This window comes from Histoplasma capsulatum, genomic scaffold (assembly GCF_000149585.1).
Source record: "Histoplasma capsulatum NAm1 scaffold_1 genomic scaffold, whole genome shotgun sequence".
Classification (NCBI taxonomy): domain Eukaryota; kingdom Fungi; phylum Ascomycota; class Eurotiomycetes; order Onygenales; family Ajellomycetaceae; genus Histoplasma; species Histoplasma mississippiense.
In genome coordinates, this window is record NW_001813982.1 from 3,474,536 (window position 1) to 3,496,029 (window position 21,494).

Genomic DNA, 21,494 nt, shown 5'->3' on the forward strand with positions numbered 1-21,494 from the left:
TAGAAAGCCAGGACGGGTGGGTTCCTTTGGTTGCGGAGCTTTTGTAGACCGATGGAAATGCTGAATCACTGAAAAGAGGATTTGATCATTATTATACCCAGTGTCGGATGTAGCTATCATGGCATCCTTCTCTATTTCATCTGTCCACCGCTCCTGTAGCTGCTTCGCGGTGAGAATATATAAGGGAGGAATGGTAAAGCCATCAGTTGCAACTCCTTCAATGATAGTAAGACTTTCTCTATTATTTGAACTTCCAACATAGGCCCGTCTTCGAGGATCTCGCGTTACAATCCATTGATCATGTCCAATTCCTATTCTGAACCCTGTTTCATCGAAGTTGTAGATATCGCAATCTTGAATTCCATATTTATTGACTGTTTCTTTGAACCGGTTAAACCAATCAAGGATATGAGATGGTTGATGAGCCTGTTTCCGTAATATATCAATGGTCTTCTGCTTGCGTACATTATACTCTGGATGGCGTTTGAGAAATCTTTTGACCCAGTGCTCTCCAAGCCCAGGTGCAGGTGTGGTAGAATCTGTATGGCTCTGCGCAAGTAGGAATCGAGCAGCACCAAAGATCATCGATCGATTGGGAGGTAGGCATAGCTTATCTAGAGCTTCTATATACTGACAAAGTGATTTTTCCTGCTCAAAAGATAAAAGTCGATTAGCAGGAGGTCGATGAGTTCGCGGAGCACGGCCATTGTATCGATTGAGCAGACGGGAATAGGGAAGGTTATAATCTCTTGCCAATGCTTTGATATTGGGTTTTTCAATATCGGCTATGGAATCTAGAGCCTCTGTGATCTTATTCTCTATTAAAATATATGTAGAAGTCATCACATTGGTTGATTATTGCATTTTGAAAAAAGAGATTCGCGTATTTGAAAATAATCGCGTTGAGATGGCGGATAACGTTGAGATGGCGGACCCTCGGAACGAGGGGCCGACCAGAGGTTGCAGGTGAGCGGCAGCTTACAAATCATCTAGGGCCCGGTTATAGAGGATACGAATCACCCAATCCAATCCCCCCAACAACTTTAACAGGATTTTGGGAATTGGTGTTAGGATTGTCACATGTAAGCATTTGAAGTGGGCAGGGCGCTTCAAGATCTGTGGCAAGCAGTTGTGGCTTGTGTTGCATGGAGCGGGCCCGTAGATGTCTAAACTTGGGGCCAGCGAATGCCGCAAAAGAGATTCTTTTGTTGGCGATTCAACCTCTGCAAAAGATGGACCACAGAATCCAAAGGCCGATGGATGGATGGGAGTGCTCTGAAAGAAGGTCAGCAATGACATTGTTTGAAAGCAGAACGATGAAACACCGGAGTGGGTAGGGCGTCTCAGCAAGGATGCGTTTCTTTGACTTGATGTTTGCTGATTTGTCCGCAGGGTGATTGCAGTTCCATCCATGGGGAATGTTTCAATCACCAGCGGTTTCGAGCCGGTTACACCCAACCGGTGCTTGGAGTCTTGCGATGCTTATTGGCAGCGACTCCCCGGCCGCTAATCAAGTTGCTCGGCGTTGGTCAGCCACGATCAACACTCTTGATAAGTGCTAGTACGAGGACTATCTGATTCTTGCCCCTCTCTCCATTCAACAACGCAAACTTTTCATTGACCCTCGAGTGTGAGGCAAGCATGTGCCTGACCGGGCCTGACCGAGCCTGGCCCCGTTTGTTGTGGCCCGCCTGAAATCTCAACTTTCTGAACGCGGAGCTTCCTTCACAGCTGAATGGCTGGAATATCACATAAACTGGCTCCTGGCGGGATTTCAGCGCGGCATGATGATGCGCAAGCGACAGGGACCTGGCCAATGGAGCGCGGCGTCAACATTCTTCAAACTAAACATCCCCCTGAGGCCCTGATTGCATGAGCATCGCGTCAGACCAGTGTGGCACCGACAACTTGGCAAGGCCATTTTGCCTGTTAGATATGGGATGAGAAGCCCTTGATGGCGTGGAGCTGGGATCTTTTTGTTACTGTGAATCGTAATGCCGGTGTTGGCGCCCAGGGTGTGGTGGCTCGGGACGATCCCTATAGATATGATATGGATATGGGGTTAATCTCCGTCCCATTCCTGTTGATGGGATAATATAGCCCTTTGCGTATTAACCTTTTGGGAGAGGCTTGGAGGTTCTTTCAGGACCATTATTTTCTTTCTTTAGCCTTGTCCTATTGCTTTCTCTCTGTGACTTTATCTTTCTTACCTTACCCTCTTTCTTATTGTACGCAGTTTCTTCTTTTCTGGCGCATTCCGCTCTCGATCCCTCGCGCTATATGCTTTCACACCTCCAACGCCTCAAATCTCCCGCTCTCTCATTATTTTCTGATCAACACGGTCTCTCTGTATGACTCGTATGGGGTCATAGTTTTCACATTCTTTACTGCTACTGTTTGCCCTTCTTTTTGTGCTGATTGCGTTATACACGACCGTTCATGAAAACGGTTTGTGTCTTTTCTACATCCCGCTGTAGCGTGTGTTTGCGTGTGTGCGCGCATCTATCTATCTATCTTTCTCTTGCGTCTGGACGTGACTTACATTCTTTCATTTCCCATTGGGCCGGGCCATTCTTCTTCATCTATCTTCCGTGTCTATATCTTATTTTACATAAACAGCGGACAAGATGCAGTGGATACTGGCACTGCTGTACCTATATCTCTTCTCATCCCCCGCCGTGCTAGGGGCTCCCACGCAACAATCACAACTGAAGAAACGAACATTCAAAGTCCATCGGATACGTCAGGTAGATTATGTGCCTAACGGTCTAGCGGCGGTCAGAAAGGCATATGCCAAGTTTGGTATCATTGCTACAGATATCAACTTCGGATCTTTAGATCTCAACATTTACCCAACTGCAGAAGATCGCCAGGCTGTAAACAAGGCAGACGAACCAGATGAAAATGGCGCTGTCACCAATGTCCCAGCGAGAAATGACGTTTTGTATCTGGCCCCCGTAACGATTGGTGGCCAGGAGTTTGTGATGAACTTTGATACCGGTTCGTCAGACACGTACGTTCATACCATGATCCCCAGAGTATGGAACTGTGATACTATACGCAGGCTAGGGAGCTGTATTTATACATGGCCATGAACTAACAAATATACATACTCTTCCTTCTATCTCTTTACAGATGGGTATTCAATACTAAACTTGACCCACGCGTATCTGCTGGCCACTCGGTTTTCGATCCGGCAAAATCCAGGACATTCCAGCTACTCGAAGGCTCTACCTTCAACGTCACGTATGGAGACTCCTCCTTCGCACGGGGTGGAGTTGGAAAAGACACAATCGACATCGGTGGTGCAACAGTTCGAAATCAAGCCTTCGGCCTTCCAAACCAGATCTCAGAATCATTTCTCACCGACGAAGCCTCCGACGGCCTCGTTGGCCTCGGGTTTACAAAGATTAATACAATGAAACCGGAAAAACAAACCACATTCCTCGAAAATATCGCGCCTGATCTTCAAGAACCCGTCTTCACTGCCCAACTTAAAGCGCAGGCTCCTGGTACCTATGAATTCGGCACAGTTGACAAAAGAAAGTTCACTGGTGACATCGTTGATGTCCCTGTGGACAACTCCCGAGGTTTTTGGGAAATCAAATCGAGCTTGTTTAGGGTTGGCGATGATGGCAACATCCTCACCGTCGAAAATGGCGTGACCACCGCGATCGCCGATACGGGCACGACGCTGATGCTAGTGAATAAGGAGATCGTGGACGCGTATTACGCGAAGGTTGAAGGGGCGGAGATGTCCCCGAATGCCGGTGGCTTTATATTTCCCTGCAGCTCGACACTGCCGGACTTGTGGGTGTCTCTAGGTGATACACATCTGGCAAGGGTATCAGGTAGTTTATTGAATTTCGCTGTAGTGGGGACTGACACATCCACCAACACGAATCGTAAGTGTTTGCACCATTTCCCTCATCATATATTTTGATTTTAGCTTTTGGCTTTGCCCCAGAACTTCATAATCGCGGCTAAACCCCCTTTTTCGCACCCACCCAATCCATGCTAACGGCTATCTCTTTCGTTGTTATAACCAGTCTGCTTCGGTGGTGTCCAATCCAACCAAGGCTCTAAACTTCAAATCTGGGGGGATATATTCTTCAAAGCACTCTTCGTTGTATTCGATCTGCGAGGCCCGAAACTCCGAATAGCAGCACACGCTTAAGAAGGAACCGAAAAAACGATAGGGGCAAGAAGAAGACTTAATAATGAAATCGAACGATTTATTGTCTCTTATCGAGAGATTTCTAGAAGACGTGATCACATACATATGACATACAGCGTGCATTCCAATATGTTACTTTCATAATCTCCCTCAACCACCCCACCTTCTTCGTTCTGACAAATGAACCAAGAAAATCGGCGAAACGCCCTGCATGCCAGTTCCGCGAATGACATCTCTTGGTCCTCTCCGTTTCCGGCTATTCCACCATATTGACGAGGGACGGGGAAAGTAGACGAAGAAGGAAACAAGGAAGCAAGAAACCAGAACGGCGTCATCAACACGATCGATCATCCTAGAAAGTCTTTTTCAGCTTTATCGCCCTTCAAGACCTACTTGGTTCCATACACACGTATTTTCTGCGGCGCAGTTTTTTTTTTTTTTTTTTTTTTTTTTTTTTTTTTTACTTGTTCCCCTGTTTTTATATGTATCTGTATTTAAAGCATAGATATATTCTTGCTGGGAGTGTCTGCTCCTTTTTTTTTTCCTGTACATACGATTGCTACACCGATATCTGTTCTCTTGGTACGGATTTCTTCGTGTAGCCCTACTATGATAAAGGAGAGCTGGCGAGTTCTTTTGTTGTAAATGAATATGTTTCGAGTTTGGAAGAAACTGTTTTGATTTTATTATCTACATAGGGAAGCTCTCTGAGCCCTTGGACAACCTGAGACAGCATAACCATTTCAACATTTCGACTTCTTACTTTGATTTCCATCCAACCCAACATTATCAACAACAGAGCTATAGAGAGTAGAATTTCATATACTATAGAATATACTATAGACGGTAATAGTCTTTTCATTCTCGAAGCAGTATATCTCAACAGTGTACAATTACATCACTGATGAAGGCTTGAAAAGTACTATATATACTAAAGAGATAAGGAAGAATAGGTAACTCTGATAGATATTGTCTTAGTTATATAAAATCAATATATCATTTCACACTTCAGTGTAAAAAGTGATATAAATTAGTATCATAATATATATATTGAGGCTCTTTAACGATGTGACGGTTAGCCAGGGGCAGAAATGGTGGCTTTTAGCACTGCTTTTGGGCCTCCTAACTGCCCAACCCTGTAGCCCTTGGTTTTATGAGGGTAATGCTTAATTAAGGATCAAGGGTACTGGAGGATCAGTGTGGGCCGTGAAGTTGCTCACCTTGTTCTTGAGGTTGTGCTTGTCAGGGTTCGCGGAGCAAGGGAGCTGAAACCATTAGTTAGTGAAAGCAAACGTGGTGATGATGCTGGCTCACCCAGATCCCTAATGATAGCACTTGACAGAGCTGGGTAGAGGGATCTATTTGCCGATGGTACTGTACAATCATGCTCAGGAAGCTCATATGCTTCGCAGGATAAATTGCACATCACAGGATCAAAGAATTATTTGGGTTAGCTCATTACCAATTTGAGATTAGCTTGTTTAAAAGAGTGACTAATCATTAAATCAGTGTTAAAACAGCAATTAGTTATCCTGCGAAGCGGCTGAGCTTGCTGAGATAAGATGTGATATTAGATAGCCTTTCGGTGACTTCTGCCGGTGTAGGATTGATTACACAGGCGAGGGCGGGATAAGACAGCACCATCCCTGGAAGGGAGGAAAAGGTGGTGCATCCGGGAGACAGAGGAGAAGAAAGTGAAAGTGAAAGTGCGTGTTCGTTGCGAGGGTGCGAAACTGGGATTTAGAGATATTTGAACACTACGCTGTAAGTTCCCGACTTCATGCCTTTGGATTCCAACACACAAATACAAATGCATGAAATCAAATATTATATACTCAGAGATTTCTTCACCACTAAACTTCAATGCTCATCAACAGAATTGTTTTTTTTAGAGTAGATGTGGCTGACTACGAGCTAACTACTTAGTAGCATATGCAACATGATTGAATAACTAATGGATGCAATGATATTATGATATCAATGAGTCAATGATAACTTAACTACTTAATACCTCTACTATTATTAACTAATGAAAACAAGCTTAAACTATGCTAACTATCGGAACTTCATTTCATATGCGTTGGCTACTACACTACGCGAGCAGGCAGGGATCTCGATACTAATAACATCAAACTTCATACAGCCATGGAGCGGCGATTCAGCCCTGGACAGGCAGTGTTCAAGATTGATGACCACCCACTGCATTTTCAGCTCCCAGCTGGGACTAGGTCGAACAGCGAACGATTGGGGCCTGGCATGGCCTGGCATGCTACTTGACCTGCTCCGAGTCTCCATCACAGAACATTGACGAGAAGACTCAACTCTTCCTCGAATGCATACCATATATCCCCATTAGCCTCCACGATGACTGTCAACTCTCTTTTTACAGCAGTGACCACAGCTCTACTGGTTAGAAACATTTCCATGTTATCGCTCAGGTGTATTGTCGCTAATCTCCCCTTCAGCTGCCTATCCTCATCGCTATCCAAACTCTCTACTTCCACCCACTCTCTCGCTACAATGGACCAACACTGTGGGCCATCACCCGTCTCCCGTACCTGCTTGCCTTTCGATCCGGAAAGCTAGCTCACAAGGTCAAACACTTCCATGAAGTATACGGTGATACTGTCCGCGTGGCCCCAAATGAGGTATCTTTCATCAACCCCAGCTGCGTCAAAGATATCTACAACCGTCGCCCGAGTTCCGAATTTAAATCGCTTCCTAAGGACCCCATCCGTCAACCTCCACCGCAGCCGGGCCAACCGATTTCTATACTCGAAGCCGGAGACGAGGATCATGCACGAATACGGAAATCGTATGCATCTCTGTTTAGTAGCAAAGCCTTGGCTGCTCAGGAGCCCTTGGTATCATCGTACGTCCACAAGATGATATCGCAGCTACAGCTTCAAACGGGTGAATCCAATACTACAGTGGTTGACCTCCAAACTTGGGTAAGCTATTGTACGTTCGACATCATCTGTTCACTGAGTTTCGGGGAAGACTTTGGCTGCCTTGAAAACAACAGATACCACGAATGGGTCGGAATGCTAGTCTACTCTTTAAAAGGAAAAGTGCAACTTGCAGCGTGCCGCTTCTACCCGTGGCTCTTCAGACTTCTGCTCAAGAGGATCCCTAAGTCAGCGATGTCCCTGATGGCGAAACATCAAGCAACAACACGTGAAAAGGTGGATAGGCGGCTAAGCTCAACTGTCGACCGGCCGGACTTTCTCTCCCATCTCCAGAACTCGAAACACCAGCTCTCGCATGCTGAAATCGTGACAAACTCAACTACGTTTGTTTTTGCGGGAAGCCATACCCTACAAACTGCTATCACCGGGATTCTCTTTCATTTGCTTCACAACCCCGAGAGTTTGGCAAAGGTAACGGAGGAAGTGCGTACCAGCTTTGCCACGACAGAGGATATTGGATTTAGAAACCTGTCGAAGCTGCCTCTTCTAGATGCTGCAATCATGGAGGGCATACGCCTTTCCTCACCAGTGCCATTAGGATTAACAAGACTCGTCCCGGAAGGAGGACACACCATCAGCGGCGAATTCTTTCCTGCAGGGGTGCGTCATAAGCCTTCCACCCCCACCCCCACTGGAAACAAAAGCTGACTACAGCAACGCAACAGACCATAGTCTCATACATGCAGTGGGCTGCCAATCTCTCCGCTTCCAACTTTGTAGATCCCACATCCTTCCATCTAGACCGCTGGCTTCACACTGATCGCGACCTCTTCGCGAACGACCGACGGGACGCAGTGCAGCCATTTCTCCAGGGTCCGCGGGACTGCATCGGGCAGAACCTCGCGAGGATGGAGATTTCCTTGATCTTAGGCCACCTTCTTTACCAGTTTAATCTCAGCCCCCTAACGGGAGAAGGACATGCCGGGGTGCAAAGGTGGGAGGATCAAGAGACGTACGCGGTTTGGGTGAAATCACCATTGCCGGTGAGACTGAGTGTGCGATAATTACTTGCACACACAGGGAAATATGGATGAATGTTAAGAGACCACCGAAACAATCTGTTTGACCGAAACAATCTGTTTGCGATGCGGCGCAGCAGTACCACTAATTCCCAAGGCTGCTGGGAATCCAGTAGCTCTCAACTGCTTTTTTTGGTCCACTATTCCTCGGTAGCAGTGGTCGAGGAAACATGCAAATATTGTAAATCACGCAATCTTGTGGGAGGTTTTACCACTATATTAAAAATGACCAACCCTTAAAATGGGCACCTACTCCTCAAGAGAGATATATATCTGCGTGTTTCACAAATATATCTTAGGATAGGTTCACCACCAATTCCGGTGAAGGCCACAGATGAAGGCCACCGCTGAAAGACATTGACATGACCCCCAAGGGTCATAAAACCATCTAAGTGTAGAACCTGCTAGAGCTCAACAGTATTGCACATCTGAGAGTCAAAAACGTCGAGGTGGCCTGGTCTGGAACAAACCCCTCACTGGCTACGAGATGATAAATAGGATCCGATGGTTCGACGCCAGACTTTTTCTGAGGGATCCCATATTGTCTGTGCATGGTTATTAGACCTCCGATACCACAGAAAATACATCTCGCACCAGGCCTGGGTTCAATGTGATTGAAATTCAAATGATATAGACAAAAAGTTCTAATCGAGAGCTTGGGATATTGCCCCACAGACCTGATCCATAGTCTGAAACCCATCCTTAAGCCAACACTGAAGAATGATATCACCCAATAGGATACCTGTTGTGTCTGCTAAGTCTTCCTTCGGCGGCCAATAGGGAAACCACATATCGACTCCATTACCATTATCTCTTGGGGTCCTCTCGGCAATGTCAAAGGGCGCTTTCAAGTTCACGTATACCATGTAACCTTTCCCCGTCATAATCTCATAAATCAGGGACCCAACAGCAGCGATATCAGCTTTCTCTGAAGAGGCGTAATGCACATACTCTCCAAACTTCACATCGTCAGGAACTATAGTAGAATTCCCAAAATCCACCATCATCAATGAAAGGTCATCATCGAGGAGAAAATTGCCAAGATGGACGTCGTTGATAAGGACATGTTTCTCATGCACCCGGCGAACTACATCAGTAGCCTATCTTAATCCATCGAAGGCGTATGTCGAGATCAATCTCGTATATGTTAAAGTGGTCCTGAGCAGTACCACCTGACATGTATGGCATCTCGATACCAACATCCGTCGGCCAAGCAGGTAGTATGCCTTCGACTCGTCCCAGATGTTCGTAGACCTGTTTTTCTCTTCTCAGAGACTCAAGAACCGCCTTGTTGGTATTTTCGCAATGAGACTTATGTTTCTAGGTTCTTGTCCACGAGGTGGGTGCGTAAACGAGGGACTTTCAAAACCGTGTCATTTGAAATCTTGAATACCCACCCAGTAATCCCGCCTCCAATAAACTCCCCAAAAATAGGTGATCCATCAGCACCAAAGATATCTTCGTGTGCTGAGTGCGTCGAGGCGTTAAAAGCTGAACGTTGTTGGTTCGAGGTATCAGTTTGGGCTTTCGGCTGAGAAATAAATGTGGACAGAGCTATTTGAAGCCCTCCTGAATAGAGAGATTAAGAAACACATCACAACAGAGACAGCAAACAGAAAAAGTGTGGCTTGACATTGCTGTCAAACAGTGTCAACTTCAGAAAGACAGAATAATGAGTTCAAAAAGCAGTTCAAAAAGCAGTATTGTCAAGACAAGAATTGTCGGGCAGAACCACCAGCCTCCATGTGGCTTCACAAATGGGTGCAATTTGCTTGAATTGGGATTCAGATTTTTGACAAGAAATTTTCAAATCTGGAGACTCTGTCAAGTCAATTTCATCCACTCTCAATGTTATTGATAATGCACTTGTATTCAATCATATCCTCAAGAAGTAACTATGACTAGAGGTTAAACTTTGGACTGGAGATTACAAAGTAGATTAGGTTAGAATTCAAGAACCAATAGCTAGTTAGAGAACTAGCTAGTGATATGTATACTTTATCACCAAGCACGAAGCGGTGGAAATATATGCCTTGCGCACGCTAGGAATTTAAATGGTAAAGTGGTTTCTGTCCCTCCTTAACTTGTTCAGAGGTGATTCGGGGCTGTGTAACGCCTACGGTGCCTATTATTTAGGGTGCAGGCTTGGAGCAATTTAACCCCGCTGCAGAAGTCTAATCGAGCAAAGAAGGCAAATATGAAGCTGCATCAAGATAACGCAATAAATGGTCACTCTTATTTGGGCTGCAAAGTCCGACTCTGCCACCTCCTCAAGTTGCCCATCTAAATGTACGTCTCTTCTTGGACATATTGAACACTTCAGCAGAGCTCTCTTCGCTCTCCTGGGTTACCGGAGCACCAGAGGCAGTGTTCTGCAACCATTATCCTCTTCCAATACAGATGTAAAACTAGAGCCTTGTATATCAACACTCTGCAAAATATAAATTTGGACCAGACAATCTAAGTCAATACCATTCAGTGTCATCTATTAGTCTCCCAACGACCTTGAAGGCCTTACATTGGCTGGATTTCGTCGCGAGGCATCCTCATATGCGCTGAGGTTTTTGGTATGCGTTGCAGGTGGTTAGTTGTCTGGCGAACTAGAAGGGAAAAGGCTGTACGAATATAGAGCATATTGTATTATATTTATGTGGATTTAAAAACCCCGGTGGGAAGTTCCAGAGTTACGCGAAGAAACACTGATCATTATAATATTATGCTATTTATGACTATGATCAACCCTAAAAAGGGAAGCTGCCCTGGTGCAGGTTATGGCTTCCCCGTGTGCATGATAAGCCCTATTTATCATCAGTTCAGGTAAGTCTTATTACCCACTGTATTACCTTCAACAATGGAGCCAACTCTCAGCTTCTTGACATGTCTACAAAGAATCTGAGACTCTTCTCCTCCTTCAGTTGTATTTGCGAAGCTCCATTGCGCGTCTTGATACTCTGTTTGGTCGGAAAATGTCGATAGATCAGAGTCATCCAAGGTGAGAGCTGCCTCAGAAGCCGTCTGACACTGAGAGGTTGAATGAAGAAGCTGAGATTGGGGCTTTGCATGTGTTTCATTTACTGCCCTAATAAACTCATCCCTCTTTTCCTTTGCCCAGTCCCAAGCATTTCAGTATGCAGATGCTCCATGCTGAAAAGTTCCTGGGTCACTGATCATCGACCAGCCTTTGAGCTGGGTCATAATATACTCAGAGTGACAGTCTAGACCTTCAGGCTTGATGAGATGAGTTGTGTATAGCTTGAATTGACCACCATGATAAGTCAATGTAAAAGTGTAAGCATTGTTGTTGTAAGTTGATCTGTCTTGTTGATATGACTGAAAAGTGTGCATACTCTGAGCTTCTAATGTGCCGTCATAGCAAGCCTGCTGTGTAGCCACAGCCAAGAATCCATCAGAATCTTTTGCTTTCAAAAAGAAGTTCAGTACCATTGAAAAGTCATTCTGTGTTGATGAAATAATATAGTCACTAAGTTTGTTGTGAATTTAATGAATGTGCACTATAGAAGTGATCTGACTTGATCTGAATCAGAATGTCATCAGTTAAGAGGGCAAGATTTCCAAGTGAGTATCCCTCTTCAGCACATTTGGGATCATCAACATCATCTTTGATGATAGAAATCACTGACATTGTGACTGATTGTTTTTTAAATGCGTGGGTATCTGCTCATTTGAATTTTCAGAAATGCTTATTGAAAAAATTTGATGAGGAAAGGGAGAATCGGGGTTGAGCTAATCTTTTATTGATCTCCTCTCAGTTTTTTAGCATTGCTGGTATTCAACCATCTGAATATTCATATTCATCAAAATAAACACCATGATCAATTAGATTCTGCTGAAAGTTACAATTATAGAGTGTGGTGCTTGTGAACTTGGTGGTGCTCTTCGTATCTGCACTTGTTGATGGAGGAGAATCTGCGCGTCGCTTTCTACTCCGGGACCTTGAGCTCATTGCTTTTTCAAGGAAGTTTTCCAGTTTAGAATACTGGGCAATATTATCAGCAATGGTATATTTGCATGGATTTGTAGTTACGTACATTTCTAAGGTCAGTTAGGTCAGGTCCTCCCAATCTGGAAACCCTTTTTATCTGCTTTGAACAAGCGGGTGCACAATCATGGAGAAAGGCTGGAGCAAACTGAAAAGGATTACAGCACTTCTTCAGCTCAGTGTGAAATCATTGAGTGAGAGGTTGATGATGGTTCTGAGATGGTTTCGGGCAGCTGTTTCTTCGATCTAACTCCTCTAATGCATCTTTGGTTAACCAAATCTTTGACAGGTTATCCCAATATGCTGATGCCGATGCGTCGAGCTTCTGCCTTTTCCGAAATCGTGACCTGTCGGATGGATGGGGCTTAGGATACTGACGCTTGCGAGACGGGTTGGACGTCACTGAACTAGGCATATGGTCATAATCACAAATATTTGGCTCTTTTATCTTGCGAGTATGCATCGAGGTCAGGAGGGCCAGAGGTTCTTGTAATTAACTTTTGCGCAGGATCCCAGAATGCATTCCAGGCGCTTTTCCGGAGATTATTGCTGTGTGCCCAATAGGTGCTACTATGGTAATCACGTGATATAACATACTTCTTTTTAGCACGGCAAGGCGTGTGGGAGCGGTAGGTGGGTCGTGACTAAAATTAGCAATGCTGCCTGGAGTGGTCGCCTGTCGCCTGTCCACTCAATATGCCATTATCCTTGCCTCCATTAACTTCTTCTCACCCTTCACACTTCGGCATTTAACGTACGGGATATATCAGAACGATTACGTAAATCCATCCCACTCTCGCTGACCAACAACAGAGCAAGCCCGGGAGGGGGAAATGTGTGTAGTCATCCAGTGGTTAAAAGCAAGGAGCCAAGCGCCTGATGGGGGTGAACGAAACACTGCCCCCTATTTACAGCATGGTCCAGATCATGTGCCATCGATTTTAAACTGTGCGTCAACGGACTGATTGGAAAGAGTGAGAATTTTAACCCTGTCAATGAATAGCCCTCCCGTTTTATATCAAGTGTTGTCTTCTATGTAGTTGAACTTACAATAAGTTTCATTCTCTTGCCAGCAAGAAAGTGACGGTTTTCTGGAGGGAACGTTACATACTCAATGTGAATATTTAACTCCATAGGTACATCATCCACCGGGCCAACATGGGAATTTTCGGTATCGGATATTTTTCATGCTTTGGAAGCGTCGCTGCTGGTCGTCATCTTCAGTCGCCCAGTCGCCGGTCCTAGCATAGTTAAATAGTTCTTGGCATTTTGCCGAAAAATCTTCTGGCCCGTTCCGCTGCTTAATTGATGTTCCATACAGCCAAGCATGAATTTTATCAACTGCAACACCAGCCGTTGATTTGGATATCTGGCCGCTCAGATACGCCATCGTACCCATGCCACTTGTAATCGGTGAGTCATGAAAGTCCCCCAGCGGGTGTGCAGTACCCATGTCCCCTTGATACAGGATGGAGAGCGAACTTGATTTGCTCAGCATTATTGTAGGCATATTGCCTAGCGAACGCTGTCACCAGCACCATCCATCATCCCTTCCATCCACCCCAGATCTCCTTAGCGGGCGTCTCTTCAATTTCGTCTCTTGAACAGTCTTTCGAGCGCACCACTGCCTTATCGCTCCTCTTCTCTCCCCTAGCAGATCCTTGCTTCGGATGGACTGTAGCTGAATGCTGAACCGCGTCTTCTTAAAAATATAGCATCCAAAATCACAGAAAGTGGCTGAAAATAGGCTACGAGCGGCGCCGTTCCGTGACCAGATCGGTTCTCCAGTTTTCTCCATAGATTCGGTTGCCTTCTATCGAGACCCTGTATGGTGTCGGATCTCGAGCGTGGCTGAAAGGCGCAGCTTCATTTGGTCCAACCCTTGCACTAGTGCCTCACGACAACAACTAATGCATGATGGGATTATTGTTTTATTGCTGCACAGCTCCATACCTTCCTTGCTCTCACCCCCTAATTTTATCTACCGGAGTTTGAACGATTGGGCGGTTGATATATGAGGAGCAGGATTGCTTGTGAGAGGCGGAGATTGACATATTCAAGCACTCTCCCTGCCAGTGATTTCTTCTCTGTGTGATGATGATTTAAATTCGCGAGGCTTTTGTGCCAATGACAAATTTCGAAACCTTCGTCTTTACCAGATACTCGGAGATGATGTGGAGAAAGCACGCTGGATATGAACATCCCGTAGATAGAGAATTATAATCTAGAAAAAACCCTTCACTATTTGAGAAGAGTCAAAATCGACTTGAACCCCTTTCATTTCGAAAGAGAATTGTCTTACGTTTGGACTATCAGCGATAAGCAGATACAGGAATGCAGCTTGAGCATGCGAGCTTCAGTCATAGCATAGTCTTTGCAAGCTATTTTTAGATTATAGCCCCACGGTGTTGTAGGTATGCTAACTACGGATACCCGGAAGTATAGGACCAAGTTACTCAATCCGACTATTAATGTCGTCTCTGGCTGCTTCGATTATAGTAGAGCATCCATATCTGTGAGAAATTGCCTCAGAATGTCGCCCAAATTGTCCTTCTTGATCGAATACGTCCCTGTCGCAGGCTCATATTTCACTTGTTCCACATCATCCTGCAACACCAGCCAGCATGCAATGAGTAAGCCTTCAACCTCCCAACCAATGCGAACGGCAATGTCCGGGAAAACATCCAAACCACTTCCTCTGTCACACCCCTGCGCGGTAAACGAGTTCTCATATATGTCCTGCCACGCAAAATAGAACGGCGCTAGTGTTGGATATCGAGCCTCGATTATGTCCTCATCGACGTGAATCTCGTCAGGTGGGTTGTGAGGTGACCTTGTGTCATGCCAGAGATACGATGTTTGCCAGTCTGGAAACAATCGATAATGATATTGACACTCGTTCCTTTGTGGCTCCACTCCGTGGCTCTGATCAACCTCTGTGGAAATATCAACAGTGCTATTGATGTCACCGCAGTTAACGACTGTCAGTTGTAGTCCATATGCAGTTTCTAGGAAAAGGCGTTCTTCTCTCGAACGTTTCTATGAAACAAACAATTTTGTCCGTCGCGCGATCGCATGCGTGCATTTCCACAGAAACGTCTTTAGCAAGGTTGTCAATTTCAGCATATATGATGTAACAGGATGATGATATGTATAAGAGCTTTTGGAGCATTCTGAATTCGGGTGGGCTTTGCTCACACTGCCGCTCTTTGGATCCTGCGAGTGCTTGCTTCCCTGGTCTTTAACAGAAGATGAGTTCGATGGCAGACCGGGATCGGACGGTTGAACGGACCAGGAATCGACTGCTGTCTGTCTCTGATATATAAAAACCCGTACAGGCTGTAGTGGAGTTGTCATAGCTGAGGTTGTTGGACAGACTGATATATTAGGTGAGGAGAGGTTGATTCATGCAGATGCAGAGGATGAAGCGGCCCTCCAGAGTCAGCGTATCAGCCGTCCCTGTTTGAGGTAGAGTCGCTCGCGATGGAGGAAGCATCCTTTTTCTTTGAACTGAATAGATGACACGACAATCCTCCCTCGGTGGCAAACTTGGACTTTCCTAGTCTTGTCTTGGGTGACTAACTGTATTTACTTTCCATACTTGGCTATATTATTTTACTTTAGTTTGTCCGACACTAGATAAACATAGAGGTACTGGCGGAAGCCTCCCAACGATCGAAAATTTCAATTTCATGCTAGATGCTGAAATTTTCGATATCTCAAAATATGTGATGATTGGACGGATGGATACTGTACCGTCGCAAGGCAACATTCCATGCTGCCAGAACTGGGCCTGTGAACCTAGGAAGAAAAAGCCACGTCAAACGCCCACATGCAACTTTCAGAGACCATAACCAATGCTAGGCTGCATATGCGTTGTCCAATAGAACCACTCTTCATGAGAAAAAACTTGGGTTTAAAGAGTGAAGTCAATCCGTCTCATCGAATAATTTATATCGGGCACTTAAGTTAGAATTTTTCAAAAGTTCATGACCATGACGCCCAACGAGGCATTGATCAAATTGTTGGACCAAGTTAGCGAGCAGTTATGGGAACTTGACCTTGATGATGCTCTCTTCGAGAGGCTGAAAAAGAGGTGCGCATCACTGACGGCACAGATTGCTGTGCATCGTTCACTGCAAGGAACAATAGCGCGTATCCAACAAGGCCCTCATACTCCTCTCCCAAATACTCCGAGCCGAATATACAAATTTCTGGACAGTCTGTACGGAACAGAGACTTCAAATACCCAACTAGAATCGCGATGGCAGCAATTACGAAAACTGGATTGTGAAACCTTCTTGCTTATTTCAATTGCTTATACGCCTTTGGATATCTCAAAAATGCACCGCATCGACTTCGACTACTTGATTCGAAATGCAAGAAAGGTTTTGGACGCAAAGCCCTTGTCACAAAAATGGATATTTCGTAAAGAAATTCAACTGGCTATAGCAGAGAAATCAGAGCTCCCAAATATTGGGATTTTTAAGAAACGTAGGTTTACCATTTTCCAATTCTCCTTCCAACACTGACCACTAATAGGATACCATGAACTCGAGTTTCTCCCAAATGATTCATCAGGCGAGCAGCGTGAGAAACAATTAACGTTTCAGGGCAAAACTAACAGGCAATCATCTGTTGATCAAGCGCAATCCGATGTCGACCAGCGAAAAAAGCGGAAGCGCTCTGATGGACTTCAAGTGAGGAACCTGGATGCGAGCCTGTCAACTCCTGGAAACAGCCAGGCTTCTTCCTCAAACATGAGGCGAGATACAGGCGTTCCGGACTCGGGTCCCGGGCATGATTTGGTACTGGGGCTCCGAAAAAATTCCATTGCAAGCGCAACTAGCACGGAGAAAATAGGGCTAATGTACACACCGAGGGTGAGCATCAAGATGTCCGAGCATGCAATATGCCGCAGTCCTGCAGTCGCTGGATCATTAGCAGTACTAATGTGAATAGGTCAACTACCAAGTCTGCGACAAATGGCACTTATCGGACTAAATGCCAATAGTAGTATAACCCACGGCCCCACTTGGACATGGGAAATGGCTGATTTAATGAACAGATCAAATCCCTTGCGGGCACGTTGATGTTGACGGCAACCAGGCGCTGCGTGCACACCACCCCTCCATGTACGAGCAAGGGAGGTTACCCGCAACGGATTCTAATTCACAGTCGCCATCCGACGAGAGAAGAGGTGAGGAGAGTCCCAGAATGCACCATGGCCATGCTAACATTGTAACAACAGAAGTGAAATATATGTACACGCATGCACTTGCTAGCAACATATCAAAGTTGCCTGAACCATTTAAAACAGCGGTAGAGAATAGCCGGCTTTGGAAATGGGAGAGAAGTCGAAATTTGAACGCAACAGGATGCGTAGCTACTTTGTTCCCGAAGGACAACACGCAGGATGTTTCTTTCACTATCTGGTGTGGAAGTGAAGACGGGTACAGTCTCACCGATTTCTTCGGAATGCAGCGAGATAAGCCACCCTAGACCTTGAAATACACACTAGCACTTCTGATGTATATAGTATAACCGGCTGGTACCTCATAGAGTCGATATGTGGTTGTAGGAATTCCGTCGTCTTTATGTGTTTTGTAATGTTCTTTTTGCACGTGGTAAATTGAAAGGTAGTCGCCCATGAAATATATCTTCCTTTCATTCTCGGTCGGCGGGAAATAGTAGGCTTGAATATCCTCCTCTTGCCCAGCAAGGGCTTTATCGCCGGTCTAGGAAAATCACACAGGTCAGCTTCATGAATGTGAAAGGGTCCAAGGAACTATATATTGCCGTACCCCCATTTGTACTGAAGCACGCGCAGCTTTTATGGTGCTGCCTGAATAGTGGCCTGCGATGTGAAACGCGACGGCACCGCCCTCTGAGCAGAGCCCTTGGAATGAAGGTCAGTACTGCAGCTGGACGGTTTTTCAAGCAGAATCGGCTTGTATGGCGGTTTTCATGGAACGTAATCGATGGTGATTTTCGCTAACGCGGGGGGCGAAAATTTCTAGGAACTGAATCACTGATCGATAATTTGGCATAAAACTCTGGAGGAGCCAGGCGAGAGAACTGGTTTAAGAAGTGTAAATTTGAAGGCGTCAACGCTGTTGATATTTGGTATTGTCAGCCTCTCCTCTAAGGTATGTGCTAGAATAACTTTGATGCTGCGACGTAAAAAAAAAATTGAAAAGCAGCCACATCTTGAGCAGTCTGTCAACCAAAAAAGATCATTGCGTCACTAAGAAACCCGCTCAGAATGCAATATGTTGGGTATCGACGCAGAATCGCCATGTGACCGTAATATTGAGGTGGGGTCATATAGCAAGCAGCCCCTCCTTCCGCCCACTTCAGAGAGGTAAATTGCAAAGCGAGTTCTTTAACGAACTCTTAAGTTCATTCTAACTTACTACCCGCAAGCTTAGGAGAAGTAGGTTGGTTTAATGTTGGAGAAATTGAACGGCTGAATGATGGAATATGAAAGTTTAGACCTTTTCAGAAGCTGGAGCAACACACAAAGTTGGTCGATATATATATATATATATATATACATATATATCTCCCAGGACTCAATACCCACTCGGACTCCAAAAGGGGTTAGTCCAAATATTTTAGCGCATCACGTGATATAATCTAAGAGTCCCGGGCAAAGCTTTTATGGCACAAAAGTGCCATCGTATCCCCCTACTATATTAGGATCCAGCTTAAGACGAACAACCTCTCGACATCGGATCCTACCTTCGACAACAGAGGCGTTCCATCAAAAGAACCAGTCTACTGATCTACCCCGAGCTAAGCGGTGGGCAGAGACACGCACGGAAGACGTTACCCGCGCCGTGGTGCGTTTTTCTCCCCAGCCTCAGAAACCTCACCAACTACTCCAATCTCATTTCAAGTCTGATCTCCCCTCCTCTTAAGGAATGACTTCTCTATCGGAAAGTGACCACAGTGTTATCAAGTGCCACCCCCTAAAATAATCTCTCAGCCACTTACAAGATTTGCTCCAGGAGGTGGAACAATCACACTCCTTGGTCAGCTTCTCTTGATGGCGCTGATGACAGATCTGAACAACTCCAGGATGCGGTGTCGCAACTTCTCTCTACCTTTCAGGGAGAAAAAGCTGCATTCAATCTTCGTTCAAAGATAAGCAGTCGTGACATTGCGTTTGAACTTTCACGTCTGTTTGAGCGGGTTCGAAACGGCGACTTCAACTACACCTACTACCGTCCACTCATGACGCTCGTCATCAAAAAGGCGCCCGACCACGATATCTGGAGCGCCGTTCTCGATCTCATTACTAGGCTCCCAAGAGTGACCCCCACACCAGCAAGTGTCCCCCCGGCGTTTAACAGCACGCCGATTACGCATACCTCCGCGTCGCAGCAAGGCGCCGAACAGACCCGGAAGCTGATCGAAGCAAGAGTCTTTGAGGAGATCCGGGACTGCGCGTATCGGGTTGTGCCAGGGTTCTTTGAGAAATATTTCGAGGGGGAAGGACTGGACAGATCGCTCCTGGGATGCTTACGAATCGGTAAAGGACCAACATGACGGTGAATGGGCCAGTCTCGCTGGTTCGCCCAAGCAGGAAAAAGTGCATGACTGGTTGTTCCAACTGCAGGACAATTATCTCTCGAAGGAGCGACGTCGCTACTACACGATCAACATCCCACGGGAACTTATCGGCGGTGAGGCTCGGCGGCAGGTCGACCTAATCGTCAAACGAAAGAGCGGAAAGCCATCGGACACCGAGCATGACTGGAGAGACATCGAGGCGATCGGTGAGCTCAAGGCGTCAGATAATAGGGGCGTGAAGGATACGTTGGTTCAGCTGGCCCGGTACGCGCGAGACGTGTTTGCCTGTCAGCCGACGCGCCGCTACTTGCACGCATTTAGCATCGAAGGCCCGCAGATGACAGCGTGGGTCTTTGACCGCTCAGGATGCTACAGCTCGGGTCCATTCAATATCCACAAGGAGCCGGAACGATTCATACGGATGATGGCCGGCTACACGATGATGAATGAGGACGAACTAGGTCTGGACATGTTCATAGAGCGGGACGGCAACAATCGCTTCCAAGGAAATGACGCGGGCACAAATCCAAAAAAGCGATCCAGGTCGAACAGCCAGCGGTCGGGGCCATTCCATAATGAGGTCACGTATGATGTGGAAGAAACGCAGGGGGCAAGTCTGGTCGCTCCCAGCAATGGACCGTACGACAATCGCATTTTGCGCTGTCTCGTCATCTATCCCGCGGGCCGGCCAATCCATAAATACCGGTCGTCCTTGGAGCTGTTGCAAGCGTTGCGCGACGCGGTCAAGGCGCACAAGTCCTTATATTTCAAAGGAAATGTCCTTCACCGAGACATTTCTGAGAACAACATCATCATAACTAATACTGAAGAGACTGGCTTTGCGGGGATGCTGATTGACATGGATCTTGCTAAGGAACTTGGCACTGGGAGAAGCGGTGCACGCTGTCGCACTGGCACTATGGAGTTTATGGCCATCGATGTGTTGCTCGGCGCGGACCATACATACCGGCATGATCTTGAGTCATTATTCTACGTGCTTATCTGGCAGTGTGCCCGCCGTGGGTGGAAATTCTCTGATAACGCAAAGGATCGACCAAAAGACAGTTTGCTGGACGAAATGGTATACTGGCACCTTCAGGGATATTGCAAGAATTAAACGAAGTGATATGGGCGTCGATGGCTTTGAGGATATCCTCAATGAATTTCCACAACCCTTTGGATGTGTCAAACCGCTCTGCAAGGAGTTGCGGGGGATTTTGTTTCCCTACAGGAATGGCCTCTTCACTGGCACACCTAAGGATCCAGAGATTCTCTACCGGCCAATCATCTATGCTTTTGACAAGGCTATTGATGATATCAAGGCGATGGAATGATATACTACCGCCAATTATTTCTGTAGTTCCTTAATTAAATACCCGCTGTTCTTTGTTCAATCAATCATTCAAATTTGGGGCACTGTGCCGCAAGAGGAATTTTCACATATTTTTTTAAACTCGAATCCACTCCCTGCAGTCTAATCTCGGCAAAGATTCATAATTCACCATTCCTCCAGCACTGCAAGCTGTTTTGTAGCGCCATCAAAGTTAAGCCCCCATAATTGCTTGTTAAACAACTGGATCAATGGCTCTTTGGGTGTCATGGTCAGAGTTAAACTTTCGAAAATTTCAAACTTGCAGCGTCCGATGGAACTCGTGGTCAGGTCGATTGATTACGCCCCCTAAACACAAGCTTAAATTGTGCGGGGTGATCACCAGGGTTATTATTGGACTAAGCATATGCAGCCCCGCACC

At 45.9% G+C, this 21,494-nt stretch overlaps 4 protein-coding genes across 4 annotated transcripts; all 4 read left to right on the top strand.

Annotated features, from left to right (window-relative positions):
• Positions 1 to 118: 118 nt before the first annotated feature.
• Positions 119 to 719, top strand: HCAG_00998 (predicted protein; the record flags this gene model as incomplete). Its single annotated transcript, XM_001543902.1, has 3 exons — positions 119 to 169; positions 537 to 599; positions 675 to 719. 3 exons carry the CDS (start codon positions 119 to 121, stop codon positions 717 to 719), a joined length of 159 nt encoding a protein of 52 aa, XP_001543952.1.
• A 1,908-nt stretch (positions 720 to 2,627) lies between these two features.
• HCAG_00999 (hypothetical protein) lies at positions 2,628 to 4,177 on the top strand (the record flags this gene model as incomplete). The annotated part of the gene is made up of 3 exons (XM_001543903.1): positions 2,628 to 3,013; positions 3,136 to 3,905; positions 4,050 to 4,177. The coding sequence occupies 3 exons, from the start codon at positions 2,628 to 2,630 to the stop codon at positions 4,175 to 4,177; spliced, it is 1,284 nt and encodes a 427-aa protein (XP_001543953.1).
• A 2,364-nt stretch (positions 4,178 to 6,541) lies between these two features.
• Positions 6,542 to 8,150, top strand: HCAG_01000 (predicted protein; the record flags this gene model as incomplete). The annotated part of the gene is made up of 4 exons (XM_001543904.1): positions 6,542 to 6,586; positions 6,643 to 7,049; positions 7,203 to 7,746; positions 7,833 to 8,150. 4 exons carry the CDS (start codon positions 6,542 to 6,544, stop codon positions 8,148 to 8,150), a joined length of 1,314 nt encoding a protein of 437 aa, XP_001543954.1.
• Positions 8,151 to 16,160: 8,010 nt separating this feature from the next.
• Positions 16,161 to 21,077, top strand: HCAG_01001 (predicted protein; the record flags this gene model as incomplete). Its single annotated transcript, XM_001543905.1, has 12 exons — positions 16,161 to 16,659; positions 16,708 to 17,048; positions 17,275 to 17,365; positions 17,417 to 17,618; positions 18,019 to 18,118; positions 18,228 to 18,314; positions 18,457 to 18,529; positions 18,979 to 19,010; positions 19,249 to 19,637; positions 19,735 to 20,007; positions 20,119 to 20,762; positions 20,809 to 21,077. 12 exons carry the CDS (start codon positions 16,161 to 16,163, stop codon positions 21,075 to 21,077), a joined length of 3,000 nt encoding a protein of 999 aa, XP_001543955.1.
• Positions 21,078 to 21,494: the final 417 nt, after the last annotated feature.